The sequence below is a fragment of the Canis aureus genome, chromosome 27 (genome assembly GCF_053574225.1).
Source record: "Canis aureus isolate CA01 chromosome 27, VMU_Caureus_v.1.0, whole genome shotgun sequence".
In the NCBI taxonomy this organism is placed as follows: domain Eukaryota; kingdom Metazoa; phylum Chordata; class Mammalia; order Carnivora; family Canidae; genus Canis; species Canis aureus.
In genome coordinates, this window is record NC_135637.1 from 11352556 (window position 1) to 11373573 (window position 21018).

A 21018-nucleotide genomic window follows, 5' to 3' on the forward strand; every position below is an offset into this window, starting at 1 on the left:
GGCCATTAAAATGTTCTGGAATTAGATGTTCTAGAATTAGATGCTTGCTGATTCTTTTCCCATCCAATCCAAACCTTTGATTGTAAATGTGACTATCCCAGATTCTAGGGAAGACTAAGTGGCTGCCTGAACCACAGAACTAGTTAGTTTTCAAAGCCAAGACTAGATCCTGGGGGGGTGGGGGGTTTCTGATTCTCAGGTCAACTTTCCTCTTGTTTCATCAATTGAACACATTTGAATCATATTTTCTCTGATTGGCAGGAGAGTATTTGGTGACTGGGGAAGCAAGGGGGACAGTCACTGAATACCACATAAAATGAGAAAGGCTCAAATACCCACCATTTGCTTCAAAGTGGATGGAACTGGAAGGTATTATGCTGAGTGAAGTAAGTCAATCGGAGAAGGACAAACATTGTATGTTCTCATTCATTTGGGGAATATAAATAATAGTGAAAGGGAATATAAGGGAAGGGAGAAGAAATGTGTGGGAAATATCAGAAAGGGAGACAGAATATAAAGACTCCTAACTCTGGGAGACGAACTAGGGGTGATGGAAGGGGAGGAGGGCGGGGGGTGGGGGTGACTGGGTGATGGGCACTGAGGTGGGCACTTGACGGGATGAGCACTGGGTGTTATTCTGTATGTTGGTAAATTGAACACCAATAAAAAGAAATTTATTATTTTAAAAAAAAGATGAGAAAGGCTCATATAGGAACAAATCAAGGAGCCTGAAGCTTTTTCTGAGGGCTAAACAGGTCTGGCAGGATAAATTGCTTTTAGAATTTTCAATTATAGGGGATCCCTGGGTGGCGCAGTGGTTTGGCGCCTGCCTTTGGCTCAGGGCGTGATCCTGGAGACCCGGGATCGAATCCCACATCAGGCTCCCGGTGCATGGAGCCTGCTTCTCTCTCTGCCTGTGTCTCTGCCTCTCTCTCTCTCTCTCTCTCTCTCTCTCTCTCAATCTGTGTGTGACTATAGTAAATAAATAAAAAATTTAAAAAAAAAGAATTTTCAATTATATATTAATAAAGATGATCTTGGTTGCAAGAGCCAAAAACCTTCCTCAATCAAGCTAAAGCAAAAAGCAAACAAACTTTTGTTGCCCCAAACGAAACAAATATTTGCTCATTTTTGTGGTTGGGTGATTATCTGCTAGGAAAGCTGATACAGTAGAAGGATGAGCTGCAAGAACTATGATCTCAAGGTAGAAACAGAAGTCAATGGACCATAGCTGTCTATTTCTTTCTCCCCTCTCATCTACCTCAATTCTGCTTGTTTCTCTTTGCAAATCAGCCTTGTTCTCTCTTCCTACAGGTAGACTTTTTTTCCCCTGGCACCAGGGAATATGGCATCAAAAGCCCTGTTGGCAAACCCAAGACAAAGAGGGAACTTTTTTCTCCACCGTCCATACAGCAAACCTTGGAAAAGGATCTGATTGGCTGTGCCAGAGCCTTATACCTATCTCTATATTCAGAAGGGCATGCTCTGTAATAATTTGCTCAGATCAAAGGCAACACATTTTGGGGGATGATAGTAGAGAATGCTCAACAGACAAAATAAATAAACCTAACTCCACTACCAGTTATAAATCCTTACTTCTTTTATTGACTTGGAGGGCTGCTTTGAAATGTGAAAGGTGAAAAAGATCTGCATTCAGTTTTCATAAAGTAAGGGAGGTCAACCACACATCTATAACAGCATGTTCTTCCTGGTCTCCTGGAGATAGACACTGACTTGTCTCATCAGGGATTTTTTTTTAAGATTTATTTATTTATTTATGAGAGAGAGAGAGAGAGAGAGAGGCAGAGACACAGGAGGAGGGAGAAGCAGGCTCCATGCCAGGAGCCCGATGCGGGACTTGATCCCGGGACTCCAGGATCGTGCCCTGGGCCAAAGGCAGGCGCTAAACCGCTGAACCACCCAGGGATCCCCTCATCAGGGATTTTTGACTTGTGACCTATGCCACTTTTTTTTCTCTATGAGGTCAAGTAACTGTTTTATATATTCACTGCTGTATCCCTAAGCACTTAGCACAATGTCTGGCACATAATAGATATTCAAAATTATTTGTGGAGTGAATTTTAAGGATTTGAAGCACACCTGACTCAAAAAAATCTTGGCAATAATGAGCACATACCAGATGCCAGGTGCCTATGTCAGAAATTGAGACTGCAGAGATTGAAAACACAAATCTGACGCCCACCTTTGAGGCACTCACAGTCCATCAGAGGAGCAAACAGAACATACATGTAATAAATGGGGCTTGCACAAAGTGCTATGAAACTGTCACATAACCTTAGAGAAGATGATGGTATAATACATCCCTAAGAGTTAAAGTGTTTTCAGAATTTTAATAGGATTTAAGCATGTTCTTAAAATCAAATATATACAGATGGAAACAGAAGTTGGAACTTCTGTTTCCAACCCAAATGCTGGCAGGTGAAGCTGCGTCAGTGGGTAAAGTAGGGTAAATGGGTGACACAAACTGCCTTTTTAAAAAAGATTTTATTTATTTATTTGAGATATATATATATATATATGTATGTATATACATATATATAGAGAGAGTGTGTGCGCACAAGCTGGGGAGGGCCAGGGGAAGAACCTGCGATCATGACCTGAGCTAAAGGCAGGTGAATCAACTGAGCCATGCAGGCGCCCCTCAGTATGCCTTTACATTAAAAAAGGGGGAGGGGTGCTTACAAAAATAAACTGAGGCAAAGAAGTTATTTGCATAAGACATTTCCTGCGAAAAGTCAGTTTCCCCTTTTACAAATAAGTAACAGTTACTGAGATACTGTATGTGATAAAATGTACAGAGTTGTATGTCAAATATATATGTAATTGTGTGTCTCAGGTACACAGAGCTGTGAAGATATAGAATTAAGGGTTTTTATTCCAAGCTACCAATACTTCTTTTCCAGCACAGTAATTTAGTCTGCCTCCTTTCCTGTTTTTGTGAACTAAGGCCATATATTCATTCATTAGTCCTTAAACAAATAGTGATCGAGACACAAAGGCAAGGCACTGGGCACAGTGACTGTGTGTGAGTGTGTAGCCAAAGTTGAATAGTCATGGTTTTTCTTCCAGGGGTCACAGAGACAACTACAGAAGGCAAGTCAATATTCATAATAATCGGGCTACAGATAAGTGTCTTGGGAGAGATACAAATGGATGGAAGGGGAATTGTAAAAAATCAGTTTGAAAATATTGTCTAGGGATTGATTTTGCAGGGCTACGAATGTCAGACTAAAACATCTTGTAGTTTATGGGGCAGGAAACGAAAGTGGTATCACCTCCTATTTCCAGTAAAGATGCAAGGCCACTTGCAACCTGACTTGTCTATCTCCAAATGGCATTTGTGAAATAGAGAAAAAAATGCTTCCTTGGGTATTTTTTTTAAAGATTTATTTTATTTTAAAGATTTTATTTATTTATTCATAAGAGACACACACACACACACACACACAGAGGTAGAGATACAGGCAGAGGGAGAAGCAGGCTCCATGCAGGTAGCCCAATGTGGGACCCAATCCCAGATTCCCAGGATCAGGCCCTGGGCTGAAGGCGGCGCTAAACTGCTGAGCCACCCAGGCTGCCCTAAAAATTTATTTATTCATGAAAGACACAGAGAGAGGCAGAGACATAGGCAGAGGGAGAAGCAGGCTCCCTGCGGGGAGCCTGATGTGGAACTCGATCCCAGGACCCCGGGATCACCACCTGGGCCAAAGGCAGACGCTCAACAGCTCAGCCGCTTAGCCATGCAGGTGCTCTCAAATATGAATTTTATTTTTTTAGTATTTTTAGTATTTTTGTATATTTTTTATTGGAGTTCGACTTGCCAACATATAGCATAACACCCAGTGCTCATCCCGTCAAGTGCCCTCCTCAGTGCCCGTCACCCAGTCACTCCCCCAACCCCCCCACCTCCCCTTCCACCACCCCTTGTTCGTTTCCCAGAGTTAGGAGTCTCTCATGTCCTGTCACCCTCTCTGATTTTTCCCACTCATTTTCTCTCCTTTCCCCTATAATCCCTTTCACTATTTTTATATTCCCCAAATGAATGAGACCATATAATGTTTGTCCTTCTCTGACTTACTTCACTCAGCATAATACCCTCCAGTTCCACCCACGTCGAAGCAAATGGTGGGTATTTGTCGTTTCTAATGGCTGAGGAATATTCCATTGTATACATAGACCACATCTTCTTTATCCATTCATCTTTCGATGGACACCGAGGCTCCTTCCACAGTTTGGCTATTGTGGACATTGCTGCTAGAAACATCGGGGTGCAGGTGTCCCGGCGTTTCATTGCATCTGTCTCTTTGGGGTAAATCCCCAGCAGTGCAACTGCTGGGTCGTAGGGCAGGTCTATTCTTAACTCTTTGAGGAACCTCCACACAGTTTTCCAGAGTGGCTGCACCAGCTCACATTCCCACCAACAGTGCAGGAGGGTTCCCCTTTCTCCACATCCTTCACAAAAGACTTGATCTTTGACCTCTTGGTGATTTTCTTCTTGCCCATGGCAGCTGTCACTTTTCAGGGATAGCGGTCAATTCCGGCCACCAGAGCATGGCTGTAGGGACGGTCTGAGGTGCCCTCATCACTGTTCTTCAGGATGATCGCTTTTGTCGGAGTAGCTTCCGGCCAGGACCAGCACCACCTTCCGGGGTTTCATGAACTTGCCCATCTCGACCGCAGCCACTCGAGCTTACAGCAGAAAGGAAGCTCAAATACGAATTTTAAAGGTGTAAATTTTCTTCTTCGTGTAAATTTTCTTCTTCTTCTTCTTTTCTTTTTCTCCTTCTTCTTCTTCTTTTTAAGATTTCATTTATTTATTCATTCATGAGAATTTCACAGCGAGAGAGAGAGAGGTGGAGACACAGGCAGAGGGAGAAGCAGGCTCCATGCAGGGAGCCTGACCTGGGACTCGATACCGGGACCCCAGGATCAGGCCCTGGACTCAAGGCGGCGCTAAACCGCTGAGCCACCTTGGCTGCCCCGAATTCTGCTGCTTTTAAACAGAATTGTTTCAAAATTCAATTTTAACTGTTTTTAATTAAACAGATGGGCAGGTCCTCCACCCACCCCAACCTGAGCCATTCAGCCCCAGGCCCCCGAGCATCCATCATCTATCTCCCTTCTACAGTCCGACCCCAAGTCTCCCGGGAACCTAGTTGTTCCGCTGGAGTTTCTGTAGGGGACTCCGTCTTTAAGTGCACCGTCTTTGCCCCGCCCTGCACAGCACCCCCGGACATTCTGATTGGCTGTAGCCTTCCCATGTGCTCTGGTCTGGCTTCTCTGATTGGCCGACGGCTCACCGCGAACAAGGATTACCCGTTTCCTGGGCTACAGCGAGGGTGAGCGGAGGCCTAGGAATCCCGGTAGCTGGCGGGCTTCTGACTTAGTCCGGGGGCGCCATGGCCAGCGTCCACGAGAGCCTCTACTTCAACCCCATGATGACCAATGGGGTCGTGCACGCCAACGTGTTCGGCATCAAGGACTGGGTGACGCCGTATAAGATCGCGGTGCTGGTGCTGCTGAACGAGATGGGCCGTACGGGCGAGGGCGCCGTCAGCCTCATGGAGCGGCGGAGGCTCAACCAGCTGCTCCTGCCGCTGTTGCAGGTGAGCGGCCCCCATCGGCTCCCGCTCATCCAGCATGCCTTTCCTGAGCACATGCTCCGTGCCGGCGGCACGAGTGTTTCTCGGATACTCTTTAAGCCCTGGAGGTCCTCAAAAAAAAAAAAAAAAAAAGAAAAAAAGGAGTCAATACCACCTGCTCACAATGAGTACTTACCATCCGTCTGGCAGGTGATTTCCATGCATTTTTTGCAGGTTCCTGTTTGGCTCTAGCATTTATTTAGCTAAGTGATGGGGGGAGGAATTCTTTTCTAAGATCCACCCATCTTTTTTTTTTAAAGCTTTTATTAAAAAAATAAAGCTTTTATTTATTTATTCATGATAGACACACACACAGAGAGAAGCAGAGACACAGGCAGAGGGAGAAGCAGACTCCATGCAGGGAGCCTGATGCAGGATTTGATTCCGGGACTCCAGGATCACGCCCTAGGCTAAAGGCAGGCACTAAACCGCTGAGCCACCCAGGGATACCTATCTTTTTTTTTTTTGAAGTATTAATTTACTTAACACACACACACACAGAGGCAGAAACGTAGGCAGAGGAAGAAGCAGGCTCCCCGCAGGAAGAAACAGTTAAAATGGGACTTGATCCCAGGACCTTGGGACCACGACCTGAGCCAAAGGCAGATGCTCAGCCACTGAGCCACCCAGGCAACTCCTTCACTCCTGTCTTCTGTAGAAAAGGGGCTACACCAGTCCTGAGCGTTGGAGTCAGGTGAATCGGGGAGGCTCCCAGAGGACCAGAATAAGTAATGGTAATGATCTAAAACTGACAGCCAACCTTGAACACTTACTGTTTGCTAAGCACGTAACGTGTCTCCTTTCATTTCGCAGACTCAGGTGATAGCTTCAGCAGTTACTAGCTGTGTGACTGGGGCAAGTTCCATAACCTACTTGGGTCTCTGTTTTCTCTCTGTAAAATGGGGACAGTAATAGAAACTGTGTTGTAGGATGGCTGTATTAAATTAGAAGACCAGGGCACCTGGGTGGCTCAGTGGTTGACATCTGCCTTCAGCTCAGATCGTGAGGTCCTGGGACCGAGTTCCGCATCAGGGTCCCCACAGGGAGCCTACTTCTCCCTCTGCCTACGTCTCTGCCTGTGTCTCTCATGAATAAATAAAAATCTTAAAAAAAAAAAAAAAGAAGATCCATGGAAAGCATGTCACAGTTTGTGGCACATAGTAAAGTGCTCAGTGTTAGCTATTGTCATTTGAATGGGGTCTCATAGAGCATATATCTTCTTTTATATTTGTTGTGGTTTTTCTCGTTCATTTGTGTGATTTTATGACTCATGTCTCTCCTCTTCTAAGCTACTATGAGGGCAGTGTTTTATCCTACTTTTGTTCACTCTTGAATCCCCAAAGCTTAGTAGAGTGCCGTAAATAAAAGTGTGGAGTAAGTGATATGGGACATACCCTTTTGTGACAGATGCGTGTATTTAGGTGAATGGGGAGGACTCAGAGGAAGAGGAGAGTTAAGCTGGAACTTGCAGGATGAGCAGCGGTGGCAGAAACAAAGATCTAAGGTCCTGGGCCCCCACATTATCAATATGCTTGATAAACGGCTTTTTAAAAAATGATTTTATTATTTATTTGAGAGAGAGAAAGAGCAAAGGAGAGCGAGAGGAAGAAACCGGTTCCCCACTGAGCAGAGAGCCCCATGCAGGGCGCTATCCCAGGACCCCAGGATCATGACCCAAGCCCAAGACAGATGCTGAACCTACTGAACCACCCAGATGGCCCAGGGACTTTTTTCTTTTCTTTCTTTCCTTCTTCTTCTTCTTCTTCTTTTTTTTTTTTTAAAGATTTATTTATTTGAGAGAGAGGGAGAGAGAGCATGTTGAGCAGGGGGAGGGGCAGAAGGAGATTAAGCTCAAGACCTTAAGATCATGACCTGAAACCAGGAGTCTGCTACAGACTGAGCCACCCAGGTGCACCTAAACAGCTTTTTAAAAATATATCACCCAGGGACGCCTGGGTGGCTCAGTGGTTGAGCGTCTGCCTTTGGCTCAGTGTGTGATCCTGGAGTCCCGGGATCGAGTCCCACATCGGGCTCCCTGCATGGAGCCTGCTTCTCTCTCTACCTCTCTCTCTGTGTGTCTCTCATGAATAAATAAATTTTAAAAAATCCCACAAAATATTTAAATATATATATACATATATATATATATCACCCATATTAATTGGGGGAGAGAAAGAATACTGAGAACACAGAGATTAAGTGGCTTGCCTGGTTGGTTGAATATAAGTAATGGGGTCTTTACTTGTAGCTCCCAGTCTTAGATGCATTACTATTATTATAAGTGTATTTTCCTAGTCCATTATTGAAATAAAAGTCATAATACTGAAAGATTTGGTACTAGAGAAAAGAAACAAAATAGTACTCGTGTTTAACTCACACATCTTTCTGTCTTTGCTCGTGTGTTTTTTTTTTTTTTTTCTGTCTGAAATTCTCCTTTGTGGTTCTTTGGCTAAATACTATGTGATCTAGAAACATTCCCGTCAGACTTCCAATTCCTTTGTTTAAGGTTCGGCTTTACACATTAGTTAATTTTTAAAAAAACTAGTTAATTTTTAATTACTCAACTAATATACAAAGATCATTGTAAAAACTTCAGCTGATACTAAAATTGATGGAGTTATGGTTCTACATGTCATCCAACCCTTTTCCCCTCTCAGAGATTATCACTGTTATGTTTATTCATTCAACTATTTGTGGAGTCACAGGTCAGAACAGATCTTTCTAGACCTTTTGCGAAATCCATGTGTATATAAATAGGTAGATGCATATGAATGTAAGGATAGGTATGTATCCTTTTTATTTAATTTTGCTTAAATTTATTTTTTATTTTTATCTTTTTAAAAGTTTTATTTATTCATGAGAGACACAGAGAGAAGCAGAGACACAGGCAGAGGGAGAATCTGGCTCCCTCTGGGGAGCCTGATGTGGGACTCGATCCCAGGACCCTGGATTCACGACCTGAGCCAAAGGCAGATGCTCAACCACCTAGTCACAGGCGCCCCATAATTTTGCTTAAGTTAAAAAAAAATTTTTTTAAGTAAATAAAATTCTATTCTACAGTTTGCTCCTTTCACTTAACCAGTCTTGGAGATCTTTCCACGTCAGCACATTTGAATAGAGCCACTTCATTCTTTTTTAACAGCTGCATTATATTCCACAATAAGAAAAGAAACAACTCATATTAAATATAAACAACTCCTAATATTAAGTAAATTTACAACATATTATAAGTTATAGATAACTATTGATGGGCTTCTAGATTCTTTTCAGTTTTTCATCATTTCAAACAATGCATGCCAAATATACCTTCCCCAGAATTGAATTGCTTTCCACATCTAAAATTGGCATATATAGTATCAACTTACTCTCTAAAAAAGATCCAGTGTTTAGTTTTAAACCTCAATTGGATTGTATAATCTTGACAGCCAAGGTTGCATACTCTGTCTTTGCTGGTACCTTTTACGGACTTGGGCATATAGTATATCTGCCTACTTTACAAGGTTTTGGGAAGGATCAAATGAGATTGTGAAAAAATAGGATTCCTGTGTTTGAATAATGCTTTCCAGTCTACAAAGCACGTTGCCTTTTCTTACTCTTTCTTTGTCATAAACAAGGGAGATGGTTATGATTGTCTACGTTTTATTGATAAAGGAAACTAGCTTTGCCATGATTACAAAATAATAAAAAGGAACTCCAGGTCCTCAGAATACAGTCTATGCTTTGTTTCCATTTTTAAACCTTTTCCCCAGCTAACCAAGAATGGTTTGCAGATTTGAAGTATTCCTTTAGCGTTTTATTTATTTATTTTTCCTTTCCTTTAGCGTTTTAGATAGTTGTTTTCCTGATTTGAGATTTCACATTTGGAATGATTGTTAAAGCAGAGGGGTTGATAAATGAATTCGTGTTTACAGTATATCATTCTCCAGCTCCTTAAAATTTATCTATGCCCTCCTTGTCTTCTTTACCCAGGGCCCAGATATTACACTGTCTAAACTGTACAAGTTAATTGAAGAATCTTGTCCCCAGCTGGCAAATTCAGTACAGATCAGGTAAGCTTCCTTTCCTTCTGGATATGTGAAAATATGTTTATGTAGATGAAAATTAGAAAAATGTACATGGTAATGAGTTCTCTAAAAATATATCTTTGTTACTCTCCCTTGTTTTTCTATGTACTGTACTTTTTTTTTGAAAAATGGTTAACATTAAACATTCTGTTTCAATTTTTTTTTTAAAGATTTTATTTATTTATTCATGAGAGACAGAGAGAGAGGCAGAGACACAGGCAGAGGGAGAAGCAGGCTCCATGCAGGGAGCCTGACCCGGACTCATCTCTGGTCTCCAGGATCAGGCCCTGGGCTAAAGGTGGCGCTAAACCACTGAGCCACCCAGGCTGCCCTGTTTCAAATTTTATTTTTCTATATGGATCTACCTTGTTCTTCTTAGTCGTTGCAAAGCATTTCATTTTTGCTGGTTGATGTGCTACTTTGACAAATTTTATGATCAAGGATACACGAGCAGTGATGCTTTTTAGAATAAAGAGAGTGACATTCTGGATTGTCAAGTTTGTTTTATGTGTCACCATTTTTATGAATTTCTGAATTGCTCTTAAAATAGATTTATTGGAGATAATTGTGGAATATGAAACATGAGAAGATGTTCAGAGGGACTTCCTAAAATACGCACCTCAATTTTCTCATTCAGAATCAAACTGATGGCTGAAGGCGAATTGAAGGATATGGAACAATTTTTTGATGACCTTTCAGATTCTTTTTCTGGAACTGAACCAGAGGTTCACAAAACGAGTGTAGTAGGTATGAAGCTCTTCTAAGGAGAGCAGAAAATGTTTTCATTGAAATGAGCAGCTTGCTTAATCACATGTATCATTACTCTGCCATATCTGAACAAACACAATGGGGTGTTGGACATGTTTTAATTTATATTTATTGCCTTGCCATTTTGTCCTATGTTTAAGTGACTGTCTTGTGGAAAATCATCTTCTGTTTTGTCTATAATAGTCCAATTATTAGCTCTGGTCCTGGGGGCATTTAGGGTTTCAGAGCTCTTTTTCACAGTTCTCTGGATTCCTTGTCTGCATTGTACGACAGTAAGTCAGGGTCGCCAACTAAACTTTTATGAAAAGAGGTAAGTAAGAATATATTATTGCTATAGCTTATAAAATGAGGGCATACATGAAATTTCTTGAGGCTTGTCTATTAGCTTTCTATCCATGCTCCATCCATTTGGCTTTTTTGCGTGGTAGTTTTTATGTTATTCAGCATCAGCTATTATATTGATCTCCTGTGTGCCAGGCTCTGGACTTAAAAGATAGACAGGGACCTTCTTATGGAGATCACATACTGGTAGGGTGGGGCCAGATGGTAAAAAGTAAACAAATAAATGAAATAATTTCAGATAGTTCCATCAGCCACGAAAAAAACATATTGGATGGGTAAAGATGATGGAGTGTAGGGGGTAGAGGGTGAGGTGAGGACTGAACCCTGAATAAGAAGAGGAAATTAGTTTTGTAAAAGATGGGGGAAGAACATTCTAGGTGGAGGGAATAGCAACTGCAAGTGTCTTCTTTTTGATTCTTTTGAAGGAAGAATTGCAAGAAATAGTTTCCACTTTGTGTAGCCTGGATTTCAGTTAATGCTTCACCTGTGTTTGTCTGTACTGTAGGTTTGTTTCTGCGCCACATGATCTTGGCCTACAGTAAGCTTTCTTTCAGTCAAGTGTTTAAGCTGTACACCGCACTTCAACAGTACTTCCAGAATGGTGAGAAAAAGACAGTGGAGGATGCTGATATGGAACTGACCAATAGAGAGGAAAGTGAAAGAAAAATGGAAAAAGAAGAACTTGATGTATCTATAAGGTAACTTGGGTTTTTCCAATAGGCATCCCTTTCCTGTGAAATAATATAATTATAGGCACAGTAAATCCTCATTCAGAATTCATGTGCTGCCTGCTATGATTTTGCCCCTTCAGATCTAAGAAGTTGACCCATATGGGCTGTATCACTGGGCTCCCTGCCTTCTGATTCCTGATGGGGAGGCACTAAGGGCTAAGAAGAGTGGGGTCAGGCTGTGATCTGCTGGCTCCCTTCCTTCAGGGTCATGGTGGACTGGCTGTTGGGTCACAGCTTCTGTGACCTGGTCCTCTCTGCATTCTTCTGGGGTCTGGGAACTAGGACAATGTCCCAGGCCTGGGGTGTAAGGTACCCCATGGTTACCAGTCCTGGGGACTGTATTGTTCCTTATGGCTTCTCTGTCTCCTGCCCCTAGTTTCACAAGCTCCTTCCAAATCCCACCATTTAAATACGCCATTTGTTTCCTGCTGGGACCCTGACCAGTAGTGTTCCTTATGTCACAGTTGATTCATTCAGTGAAAATGTATGGTGTGCCTATTAAAGTTTAAGCAGTGGGGGACATGGTGCCCCTGTTCACCTAGTTGTTCAAGCTCAAAACTTAGGAGTGTCCTTGGTTTCTCCCGGCAGCCTAGTTGTTCTTCCACAATAGTCTGGACTTAGTTCACTTGTCTGTATCACTACAGCTGCCCCTGCAGCCCCAGCATCAAATCTCTACTTCTATAGCCTCCTTGTTGGCCTCTTTGCCTTCACTCATGTTTCCCTGCAATCTGTTTTTCATGTAGCATCCAAGGGAAACCTCATGAGCGTAAATCATACCATGGCACCCTTCTGCCCCAAACCCTCAGTGACTACTGTTCTTGGAGTTTAGACCCAAATCCAAGCTTTTCATGGCCTCCATGCCTGTGTGATCTGGCCCCATCATCTTCTCTACCTCTTGCTCCTTGCTCTCTGCTTAACTCTCAGCAGTCCAGCTGCTCGGGCTTGGTTTCAGCTTCATGAGTACTCCACACTGCTGTGGGCTTCTGATTTCAGCTCTAGTGTCATCACACAGGCCTTCTGTGACCACATATCTGAAGTAACCGCCGTTCCAAATACTTCTGGCTTCTTTAGTTCCTTCATGACTCTCCTCATTAAGTAACTTGTTATGTTTATTGCTTAGACCTTTGTATCTATGTCTTCTGCCTTGGCACCCCTTTGGATCTAAGACCCTTCTCCATCTTGCTTCATTGCATTTTTACCAGGGCTTAGTTTAGTGCCTGCCTCCTAGAATGTCTGTGAATATGTGCTGGATGAATAAATGAATGCAGAGAATCAACATAGGCAGCCTGTCACCCATACTGGTGAGTGGTCCTGGACATAAAGCAGTTTTTATTGACTTCACTTAGCTATCTCAATTCCCCTCACCTTAACTGTTACCTGGGATCACTTCCCAAATAAACATTGCTACTCTGAGGGAAAAACACACACATGTGTGTACACATGGATAGTATATTCCATATTCCCTGACCTCAAGGGCCCACAGTGTGGCAAGGAAGACTGACATCACAGATCATTATGCTGCAGTGTGCTCAGAGTTTTATCAGCCTCACCTGCTAAGGAGGCTGGCTAAACCACCTCGGGGGTATGGATAGTTCCTGAGAGTGGCCTTTGGTTACAAGATTTGTTTGGCACATGCTGGGTGCATGAGATTATAGTATCATTAAATGCTTCCAAAACCTCACTTACTCAGAATTGCTTATAGATGCCTCTCATCTGGTGGAGAGGTGGCACAGTGTGGGTTTAAGTCTGGCTCTGGTGACAGACTCCTGGCTTTGGGTTCTGGCTCCTCTACTTACTCCCTGTGAGACTCTTGGCCAGTTACCCTCTCTGTGCTTCAGTGTCCTGATTTGCAAAATGAGGCATCATATCACTTCCTCAGGGGGTCATTGTGAGGATTAAACATGAGATCCACTAAAATGAACAGAGCTGTGCCTGGCATGTAGTAAATATCCAACAAATACTGGCTGTTCTTGTTCTCTACTTTCTCTATTGGCTCAGCCTTCTAAGGAGTGCTTCTGGGCTACAGGGTGGTCTTTGCTCTGGCTACTTGATATACTTCAAGTAGCAGAATATCACTTCTTGTGAAATGCTAAAATTCAGACTTATTTTGGTTTGACTTTCTCCTAAATTAATCTGATGTAATTAGGTCTAACTGCATCATTTTATTTTTATCCTGTTCTAAGAGCTCATCTGTGTGTGACCCAGTATATTTATCATGAAGGTATATAGTTTCAGGCCAAATGACTATGTTGTAATGTCACATTGTATGCACTATACTAAAACAAAACAAAACAAGAACAAAAGGGAAAAAAAGGTCTGCAGTGAATTTTGTGCATAAAACTTTTATAAAAAGTCGGGGTGGAGGGACATCTGGGTGGTTCAGTGGTTGAGCGTCTGCCTTTGGCTCAGGATCCTGAGGGTCCTGGGATCGAATCCTGCATCAGGCTCCTTGCATGGAGCTTTCTTCTCCTCCCTCTGCCTATGTCTCTGCCTCTCTCACTCTGTTGGTCTCATGAATAAATAAATAAAATCTTAAAAAAAAAAAAAGTAGAGGTGAAGAATTTGATACCATAAGAACTGAGAATCAAATCACATATATACATTACAATTTTATATCTTCAAAGATAAAACTGGAATGTTTTCCCACCTACAATGTATAGCAGCAGAATGCTCTGCAATGGTTAAAAAATGTATATCAATGTAATATTTCAAACTTTTCTTTTTTTTTTAAGATTTTATTTATTTATTCATGAGAGGCACACACAGAGAGAGAGGCAGAGACACACGCAGAGGGAGAAGCAGGCTCCATCCAGGGAGCCCAACGCAGGACTCAATCCCAGGTCTCCAGGATCACACTCCAGGCTGAAGGAGGTGCTAAACTGCTGAGCCACTGGGGCTGCCCTCAATGTAATATTTCATTCATAATTTTCCAGTAAATGACATTTCTGGATAAAAAAAGGTGTATAGTTTTAGAAAATAGTGTACATACAGTAACTGAATTTTGTCATTGAAATTAAGGAGATATATTATTTGTTTTGAGATATACTATTTAAATATTTTTCTAATTAAGTATTACAATTTTTTGTCTACAAAGAAATAACCTTTCTTGTAATAAGATTTCTTTTTATTTTATAGAATATGTTTACATTAAAAATATATTTACATTTATTTCTTTGTTAAAGAGAAAAATTTCATTTTTTGGTGATCTTTTCTAATATTTTATTGCATTATGAAAAGTTTCACAATTTAGCCCTTTTATTCTTCCTTTCTTTATGTTTTTTCTTTTTTTTTTTTTAAGTTCTTGGAATGTTTTCAGGTCTCTTTTCTTCATGAAAGTTATTTTTCTTGTCCTAGACATTTGTATTAAAATTAGAAAGGACGGAGGCAGCCCTGGTGGCGCAGCGGCTTAGCGCCACCTGCAGCCCAGGGTGTGATCCAGGAGATCATTTCCCCTTGAATGTTAATTTAGAAGGGAGGGAAGAAATATTCAGGCAACAAATGTTTATCATTTTAAAAAAGTCCAATCACAGAAGAGAGGGCACACTGAAATTGAGCCTCTGCTTTGTTTGCTGGCAGTTGCCAAGTGCCTGCAGTCAGGAGCAGGCTGATAGGATTTGCCTATGTGAGTCTACAGTGGAAGCTACTGGTCTGCAAGCCGCCTGTAATTACAGCTTCCCTGTGCTTCTAAAAGGACCTAACAGGGATCCCTGGGTGGCGCAGCGGTTTGGCGCCTGCCTTTGGCCCAGGGCGCAATCCTGGAGACCCGGGATCAAATCCCACGTCAGGCTCCCGGTGCATGGAGCCTGTTTCTCCCTCTGCCTGTGTCTCTGCCTCTCTCTCTCTCTCTCTCTCTCTCTCTGTGTGACTATCATAAATAAATAAAAGTTTAAAAAATAAAAAAATAAAAGGACCTAACAGAAGTAGAAATTCTCTGGTAATTCTTCACTTGCCAGTGATTTAATATAAATCTCCCAAATTCCTGAATTTATTCAACAAATACTTACCAAGTGCTTCCTGTGTACCCGGCACCATGTTTCAGTGCTGTGTTGTCAGCCAAGAGGAGGAGGCCCTGTCCTCCTGGAGTCTTGTGGGGAGGGTCAGATAAGAGAGAGGCCGTTGGTAAGTAATGTAGTTTCAGAGTAAGTCTGTGCCGTTGAAAGGAAATGGGACCCAGGGGTAGAGGGACTGGGGTTTTGGCTGGAGAGGGTCCAGGTGGAGAGGGAGCCAGGTGATGAAGGAGCCTGGAGGAAATGCCAGAACGCACGGCACACACACAGCTTCCACGACGGGACAAGCCGCCATGTTGGAGGCACAGACAAAACATTGTGGCTTCGGGAGAGGGGCTGCTTCACGCCCTCTGGTCACATCCTTCAGAAGGGTGGTGTCCTTGCTTCCTCCTCGGATGTCTGGTAACTGTTCCTGCCCCAGTCCCTGGTCTCCCCTACTTCTGTCAATACTCTGCTCAGAAACCTCCAAGGATTCCACAGTCTCCCCACTAGGTGTTCAAGACCTTCCATAGTTGACTCTTTCTCTTTTTCTTTTCTTTCTTTCTTTCTCTTTCTTCTTCTTTCTTTTCCTTCCTTCCTTCTTTCTTTCTTTCTTTCTTTCTTTCTTTCTTTCTTTCTTCCTTCCTTCCTTCCTTCCTTCCTTCCTTCCTTCCTTCCTTCCTTCTTTCTTTCTTTCTTTCTTTCTTTCTTTCTTTCTTTCTTTCTTTCTTTCTTTCTTTCAGAATTTTATTTGAGAGAAAGCATAAGCTGGGGGAGGGGCAGAGGGAGAGGGAGAAGCAGGCTCCCCACTGAGCAGGGAGCCCTACTAGGGGTTCATTCGCAGATCATGACCTGAGCTGAAGGCAGACACTTAACTGACTGAACCACCCAGGAGCCCCACCGCTGACCTTTCTGACCTTAGTTCAGTTTCTCAGCTTGGATCCCTTGCCTCAGGCCGTCTAGGGTCTCATCTTTTGTTTTCCTTTCCTGGAATGCCTTCTTCCTTATCATTTTTTCTGCTCCTTCCCAACTTGCAAGGGATTACCCCATTTCTCAGTGCAGAGTCATATTCACATTTGGCATTTATCACTTACTGCCATCTTCTCACCTGGGCTGGTCTTAGCCTTCCCCAGGACTTGTAAGCCTATTAACACATTGTATGTCCTCCAGGACCTAGACTGGAGTTTTATGCATTGCGAGTATTCAGAAACAACAACAATCCTCTGTTGGTTGATCTCATATTTTAAAATTTTCAATTACAGTGGTAGATTAAAGCCCCTTAGAGTAATCTCCAGACTTCTGAGAATCTGACAGATGCCATGTACTGGGTCCGTATTAGAAATGCACATCTTTGCCAACTTTTTTTTTTTTTAAACATTTTATTTGTTTATTTATGAGAGACATAGAAAGAGAGGCAAAGACACAGGCAGAGAGAGGAGAAGCAGGCTCCATGCAAGGAGCCGAATGTGGGACTCAATCCCAGGACTCCAGAATCACACCTTGGGCTGAAGGCAGGTGCTAAACCACTGAGCCACCCAGGGAACCCCAGTACATGGACTTCTTAAAGCCCATTCATGGACCCAGCTTAGATGTCGTTGATTTACAGCAGTAGTAAGTCTAAATTTCTGTCTCAGCAACTAGTAGGATTTATAAGCAAGGTAACCTTGAGCCCCTTTCCCAAATGAGTGGCCCTTTTCCTAAATTGAATACCTCTGTGGCTTCTCACAAGTTATTTTTTTCCTGCATGTATTTTGGGGCCGTGAGGAAGCAGGAGGAGTCCATAAAGGATGGTTTGGGCCCTGGTGTTTTTATTTGCTCCTCCCAAGCTGGTTCATGTCAGCCACGATTGCCACCAGAGAGGCCACAGCCAAATTTGATCTTCATTTATGGGAACTGTATTTCCCTTCTTTTAGAATCATTTTGCATGATTCTGGTTTTCTCTACTAACCTTATTGGTCATGTGTTTTTCCTTATAAGCTACCCTCAATTTTCAGGGCATGGGGTTTAAGGAAATAAAGCATTTGGTAATAGCATTGTAGGCTTTAAGATTTTATTAAAAAATTTATTTTTAAGTAATCTCTACACCAAACATGGGGCTCGAACTTAAAACTGTGAGAGTAGGAGTCACAGGCTATACTGACTGAGCTGGCCAGGGTGCCCTGACCATTGTGGACTTTAAAGGCAGTAGGGTCAGTACTGTGTGTCCAGTTTCATTCAGATTCTTACCTATCTCCAGCCTTTTTATGTGCAGCCATACTTATTCCAAGCCTTGGGTTTACCTTGGTTATGGCGCATGTTAAGAGCAAAGGGCTCCTTACTGCCCAGATACTTAACTGTTTTTCATTTGAGAACTTGGCTGGTGAATTTGTTTTCCATTTCCCTCCTGGTCACTGTTGTGTCACCAATCTTTGTTAGACCTGGGTTGGGGCTGGTTCTTGACAGCTCTGATGGTGGCAGAATCTGATACACTGCCCCAGGGATTATTAGGTAATAATTATCAGAAATGAAACCAAGAGAATATTAGAGCAGCATCTCCCAAAGTGTTTTCTGTGGAATACTAGTGCTTCTTGAAAGGTACGAGGAAAGGATTCCTCTTTGTTCAATGAGTTTGGTAAATGGTACATTCTCTTTTTTAAGATTTTATTTATTTATTTACTAGAGAACAGAGAATGAGAGAGGCAGAGACATAGGCAGAGGGAGGAGAAGCAGGCTCCATGCAGGGAGCCAGATGGGGGACTCGATCCTAGGCCCTGGGACCATGCCCTGAGCCGAAGGCAGATGCTCAACCACTGAGCAACCCAGGCATCCTGGTAAATGGTACATTAAACAAAGTAAATAAAGTTTCTTTCTGTTGGATTTCTCTCCCATACATCGTGAATCTCCAAGTAAGATAGAGTGTGTGTGACTTTCCCCACAATATGTAACCTCAGAAGAATTTTCCTTCAGAATATCCATTCACATATCGTTTACATAAAAGTTGGACAAGTACTGCATTAGATGCAGGGTGCTTATAAAAGCATTATTGATGAGTAAATATTGATTTTTATACTTACCATAATCCTATAGAGAAGCCATTTCTTGGGCAGCCCGGGTGGCTCAGTGGTTTAGTGCCGCCTTCAGCAGCATGGGGTGCGATCCTAGAGACCCGAGATCAAGTCCCACATTGGGCTCCCTGCGTGGAGCCTGCTTCTCCCTTTGTTTTGTATCTGTGCCTCTCTCTCTCTCTCTGTGTCTCTCATAAATAAATAAATAAAAATTTAAAAAACCCTATTTCTTCAGTGTCTTGTGGCAAAAGGGCATTACTCCTACTTTGCTCTCACAATAAGACTTTTCTGTTGTGCATGCATAGATTTCTCAAGCCTAGGTTTATATCCCTATATTCCTTGTTTGTTGATTCTGCATGATGTAAATTTCTAGGCAAATGATTATTTCTTGGGAGAAGCCACTTTTTCCTGCTCTTGAGTACACCACAACTTGTATCTGTAGCAAGGAGTTAGAAACTTCACTCATTCATTCATTTCCCAAACCCTGAGTACCTGTTTTGGTCCTAGGGATGGTGCTGGGTTTTGGCATCCAATTGCAAGTAAAAGCATACAGGTGTGGCAATGCATAGGTTCTGTTCTCAGCCTCTCTGGGAGACAATGGGAGCTACAGTGAGAGATATCAGGAGAGATTCTCAGAGGACATGACACTTGAGTCAGTCTTGAATGATGGATGGTGTACTGCAGTTCAGCTGGGTGGGACAATGGCCCTGTAGGCCAAGGAAGTAGTGGGGGCATCTTGGCTCAATAGGAGGTCTGTGAGGAGGTCTCAGGCCGGGGGCATGGGTGAGCAAGAAAAGGCAAGGTGAGAGGTAGTGAGCAGCTAGGGCCACTCATGGAGCATTGTGCCTGTCCTGCAAGCAGTGTGGACTTTATCCTGGAAGCTGAGGGGGTACCACTGCAGAGCTTTATATCAGGGGTACCACGAGATTTGTGCATGGTGGAAAGATCACACTATGTAGAACTTAGGTCTATAACTGTCCACAATGATATTGTGTGAACTTTGGCGGGTTGTTCAATATCAATTTTTATTTATGTTTTTTTCTATTCCTTTTTTTTTTTTAAGATTTTTATTTATTTATTCATGAGAGACACACAGAGAGAGAGAGGCAGAGACACAGGCAGAGGGAGAAGCAGGCTCCATGCAGGGAGCCCAATGCAGGATTCAATCCCAGGTCTCCAGGATCATGTCCTGAGCTGAAGGCAGACTCACTCAACCACTAAGCCACCCAGGCATTCCATGTTTTTTCTATTCCTGAGAGGAGAGAATTAATTGTAAAGGTTTTGAGCTCTTTTTGATAAAGCTATTTGACTTACTATTCTTGCTGTTGTGTAATTCCTTTTTGTTTGCCATTTAAAATTTTTATTTTAGTTTCAGTTAGTTACTATACAGTGTCGTATCAGTTTCAGGTGTACAATATAGTGATTGAACACTTCATAAGACACTTGGTACTCCTCACAACAGGTGTGCTCCTTGGTCCCCCTCACCTAGTTCACCCATCCTTGTTATGTAATTCCTTAGTAGTTTTGTTTTATTTTTTTCCAGAGAAGAAGAGGTATCTTGCAGTGGGCCTCTCTCCCAAAAACAAGCAGAATATTTTCTTTCTCAACAGGTATGTTAATTCTGTTATTTTATCACAAACTTTTAAAAACAAATCCTGTGGAGAGGCACCTGGGTGGTTTAGTCAGTTAAGCATCTGACTCTTGATTTTGGCTCAGGTCATGATCTCAGGGTTGTGGGATCAAGCCCTATGTCAGGCTCTGCCCTCACCGAGGAGTCTACTGGAGAGTCTATTCGTTTCTCTCTCTTTCCCTTTGCCTCCCCCCCGCTCTCTCTCTTTCTTTTTTGTTTTTTAAAGATTTTTACTTATTTATTCATGAGAGACACACAGAGAGGTACAGAGACATAGGCAGAGGGAAAAGCAGGCTCCATGCAGGGAGCCCAATGTGGGATTCAATCCCGGAACTCCGGGATCACGCCCCAAGCTGAAGGCAGACGCTCAACCACTGAGCTACCCATGTATCCCCCCTGTCTCTTTCTCAAACAAATAAATAAATAAAATCTTTAAAAATGATAAAAACAAATTGTTATTTTTAAAAAAAAATTTTTTTTAATTTATTTATGATAGTCACACAGAGAGAGAGAGAGAGGCAGAGACACAGGCAGAGGGAGAAGCAGGCTCCATGCACCGGAAGCCCGACGTGGGATTCGATCCCGGGTCTCCAGGATCGAGCGCCCTGGGCCAAAGGCAGGCGCTAAACCGCTGCGCCACCCAGGGATCCCGATAAAAACAAATTATATGTCATCACATATGCCTCTTTTGTTAGGCTTATTAATGAATTTACATTATTTCTTATTCTTTGTCCTCTCTTCTTCACTAACTATACAGTGGTGGTTGTGTGTTCTTTCTGATTTTGTGTGT

General features: G+C 42.6%; 1 protein-coding gene and 2 long non-coding RNA genes across 6 annotated transcripts in view; 2 read left to right on the forward strand and 1 right to left on the reverse strand.

The window, feature by feature from the left end:
* The first annotated feature begins 148 nt into the window (after nt 1-148).
* Nucleotides 149-1589, forward strand: LOC144299819 (uncharacterized). The gene is made up of 2 exons (XR_013366494.1): nt 149-386; nt 1315-1589. It is a non-coding gene; the product is annotated as an uncharacterized LOC144299819 (long non-coding RNA).
* A 1629-nt stretch (nt 1590-3218) lies between these two features.
* On the reverse strand, nt 3219-12599 carry LOC144299820 (uncharacterized). Its single transcript, XR_013366495.1, has 3 exons — nt 12461-12599; nt 6437-6555; nt 3219-5734 (listed from the first exon to the last, which is right to left on the reverse strand). It is a non-coding gene; the product is annotated as an uncharacterized LOC144299820 (long non-coding RNA).
* The window catches only part of ANAPC5 (anaphase promoting complex subunit 5), a 44041-nt gene continuing 28350 nt past the window's right edge, over nt 5328-21018 (forward strand). The window contains exons 1-5 of one of the 4 annotated variants that reach the window (XR_013366493.1): nt 5328-5627; nt 9633-9712; nt 10365-10474; nt 11343-11535; nt 20142-20208. Coding sequence is in view for 3 of the 4 variants with exons in the window: in XM_077875543.1 (XP_077731669.1) it covers nt 5421-5627; nt 9633-9712; nt 10365-10474; nt 11343-11535; nt 20142-20208 (657 nt within the window). In the remaining variant the exon portion in view is untranslated. Of the gene's footprint in view, nt 5628-9632; nt 9713-10364; nt 10475-11342; nt 11536-20141; nt 20209-21018 lie in introns of those variants that run through there. The other 3 variants (XM_077875543.1, XM_077875541.1, XM_077875544.1) reach the window with 3 other exon arrangements.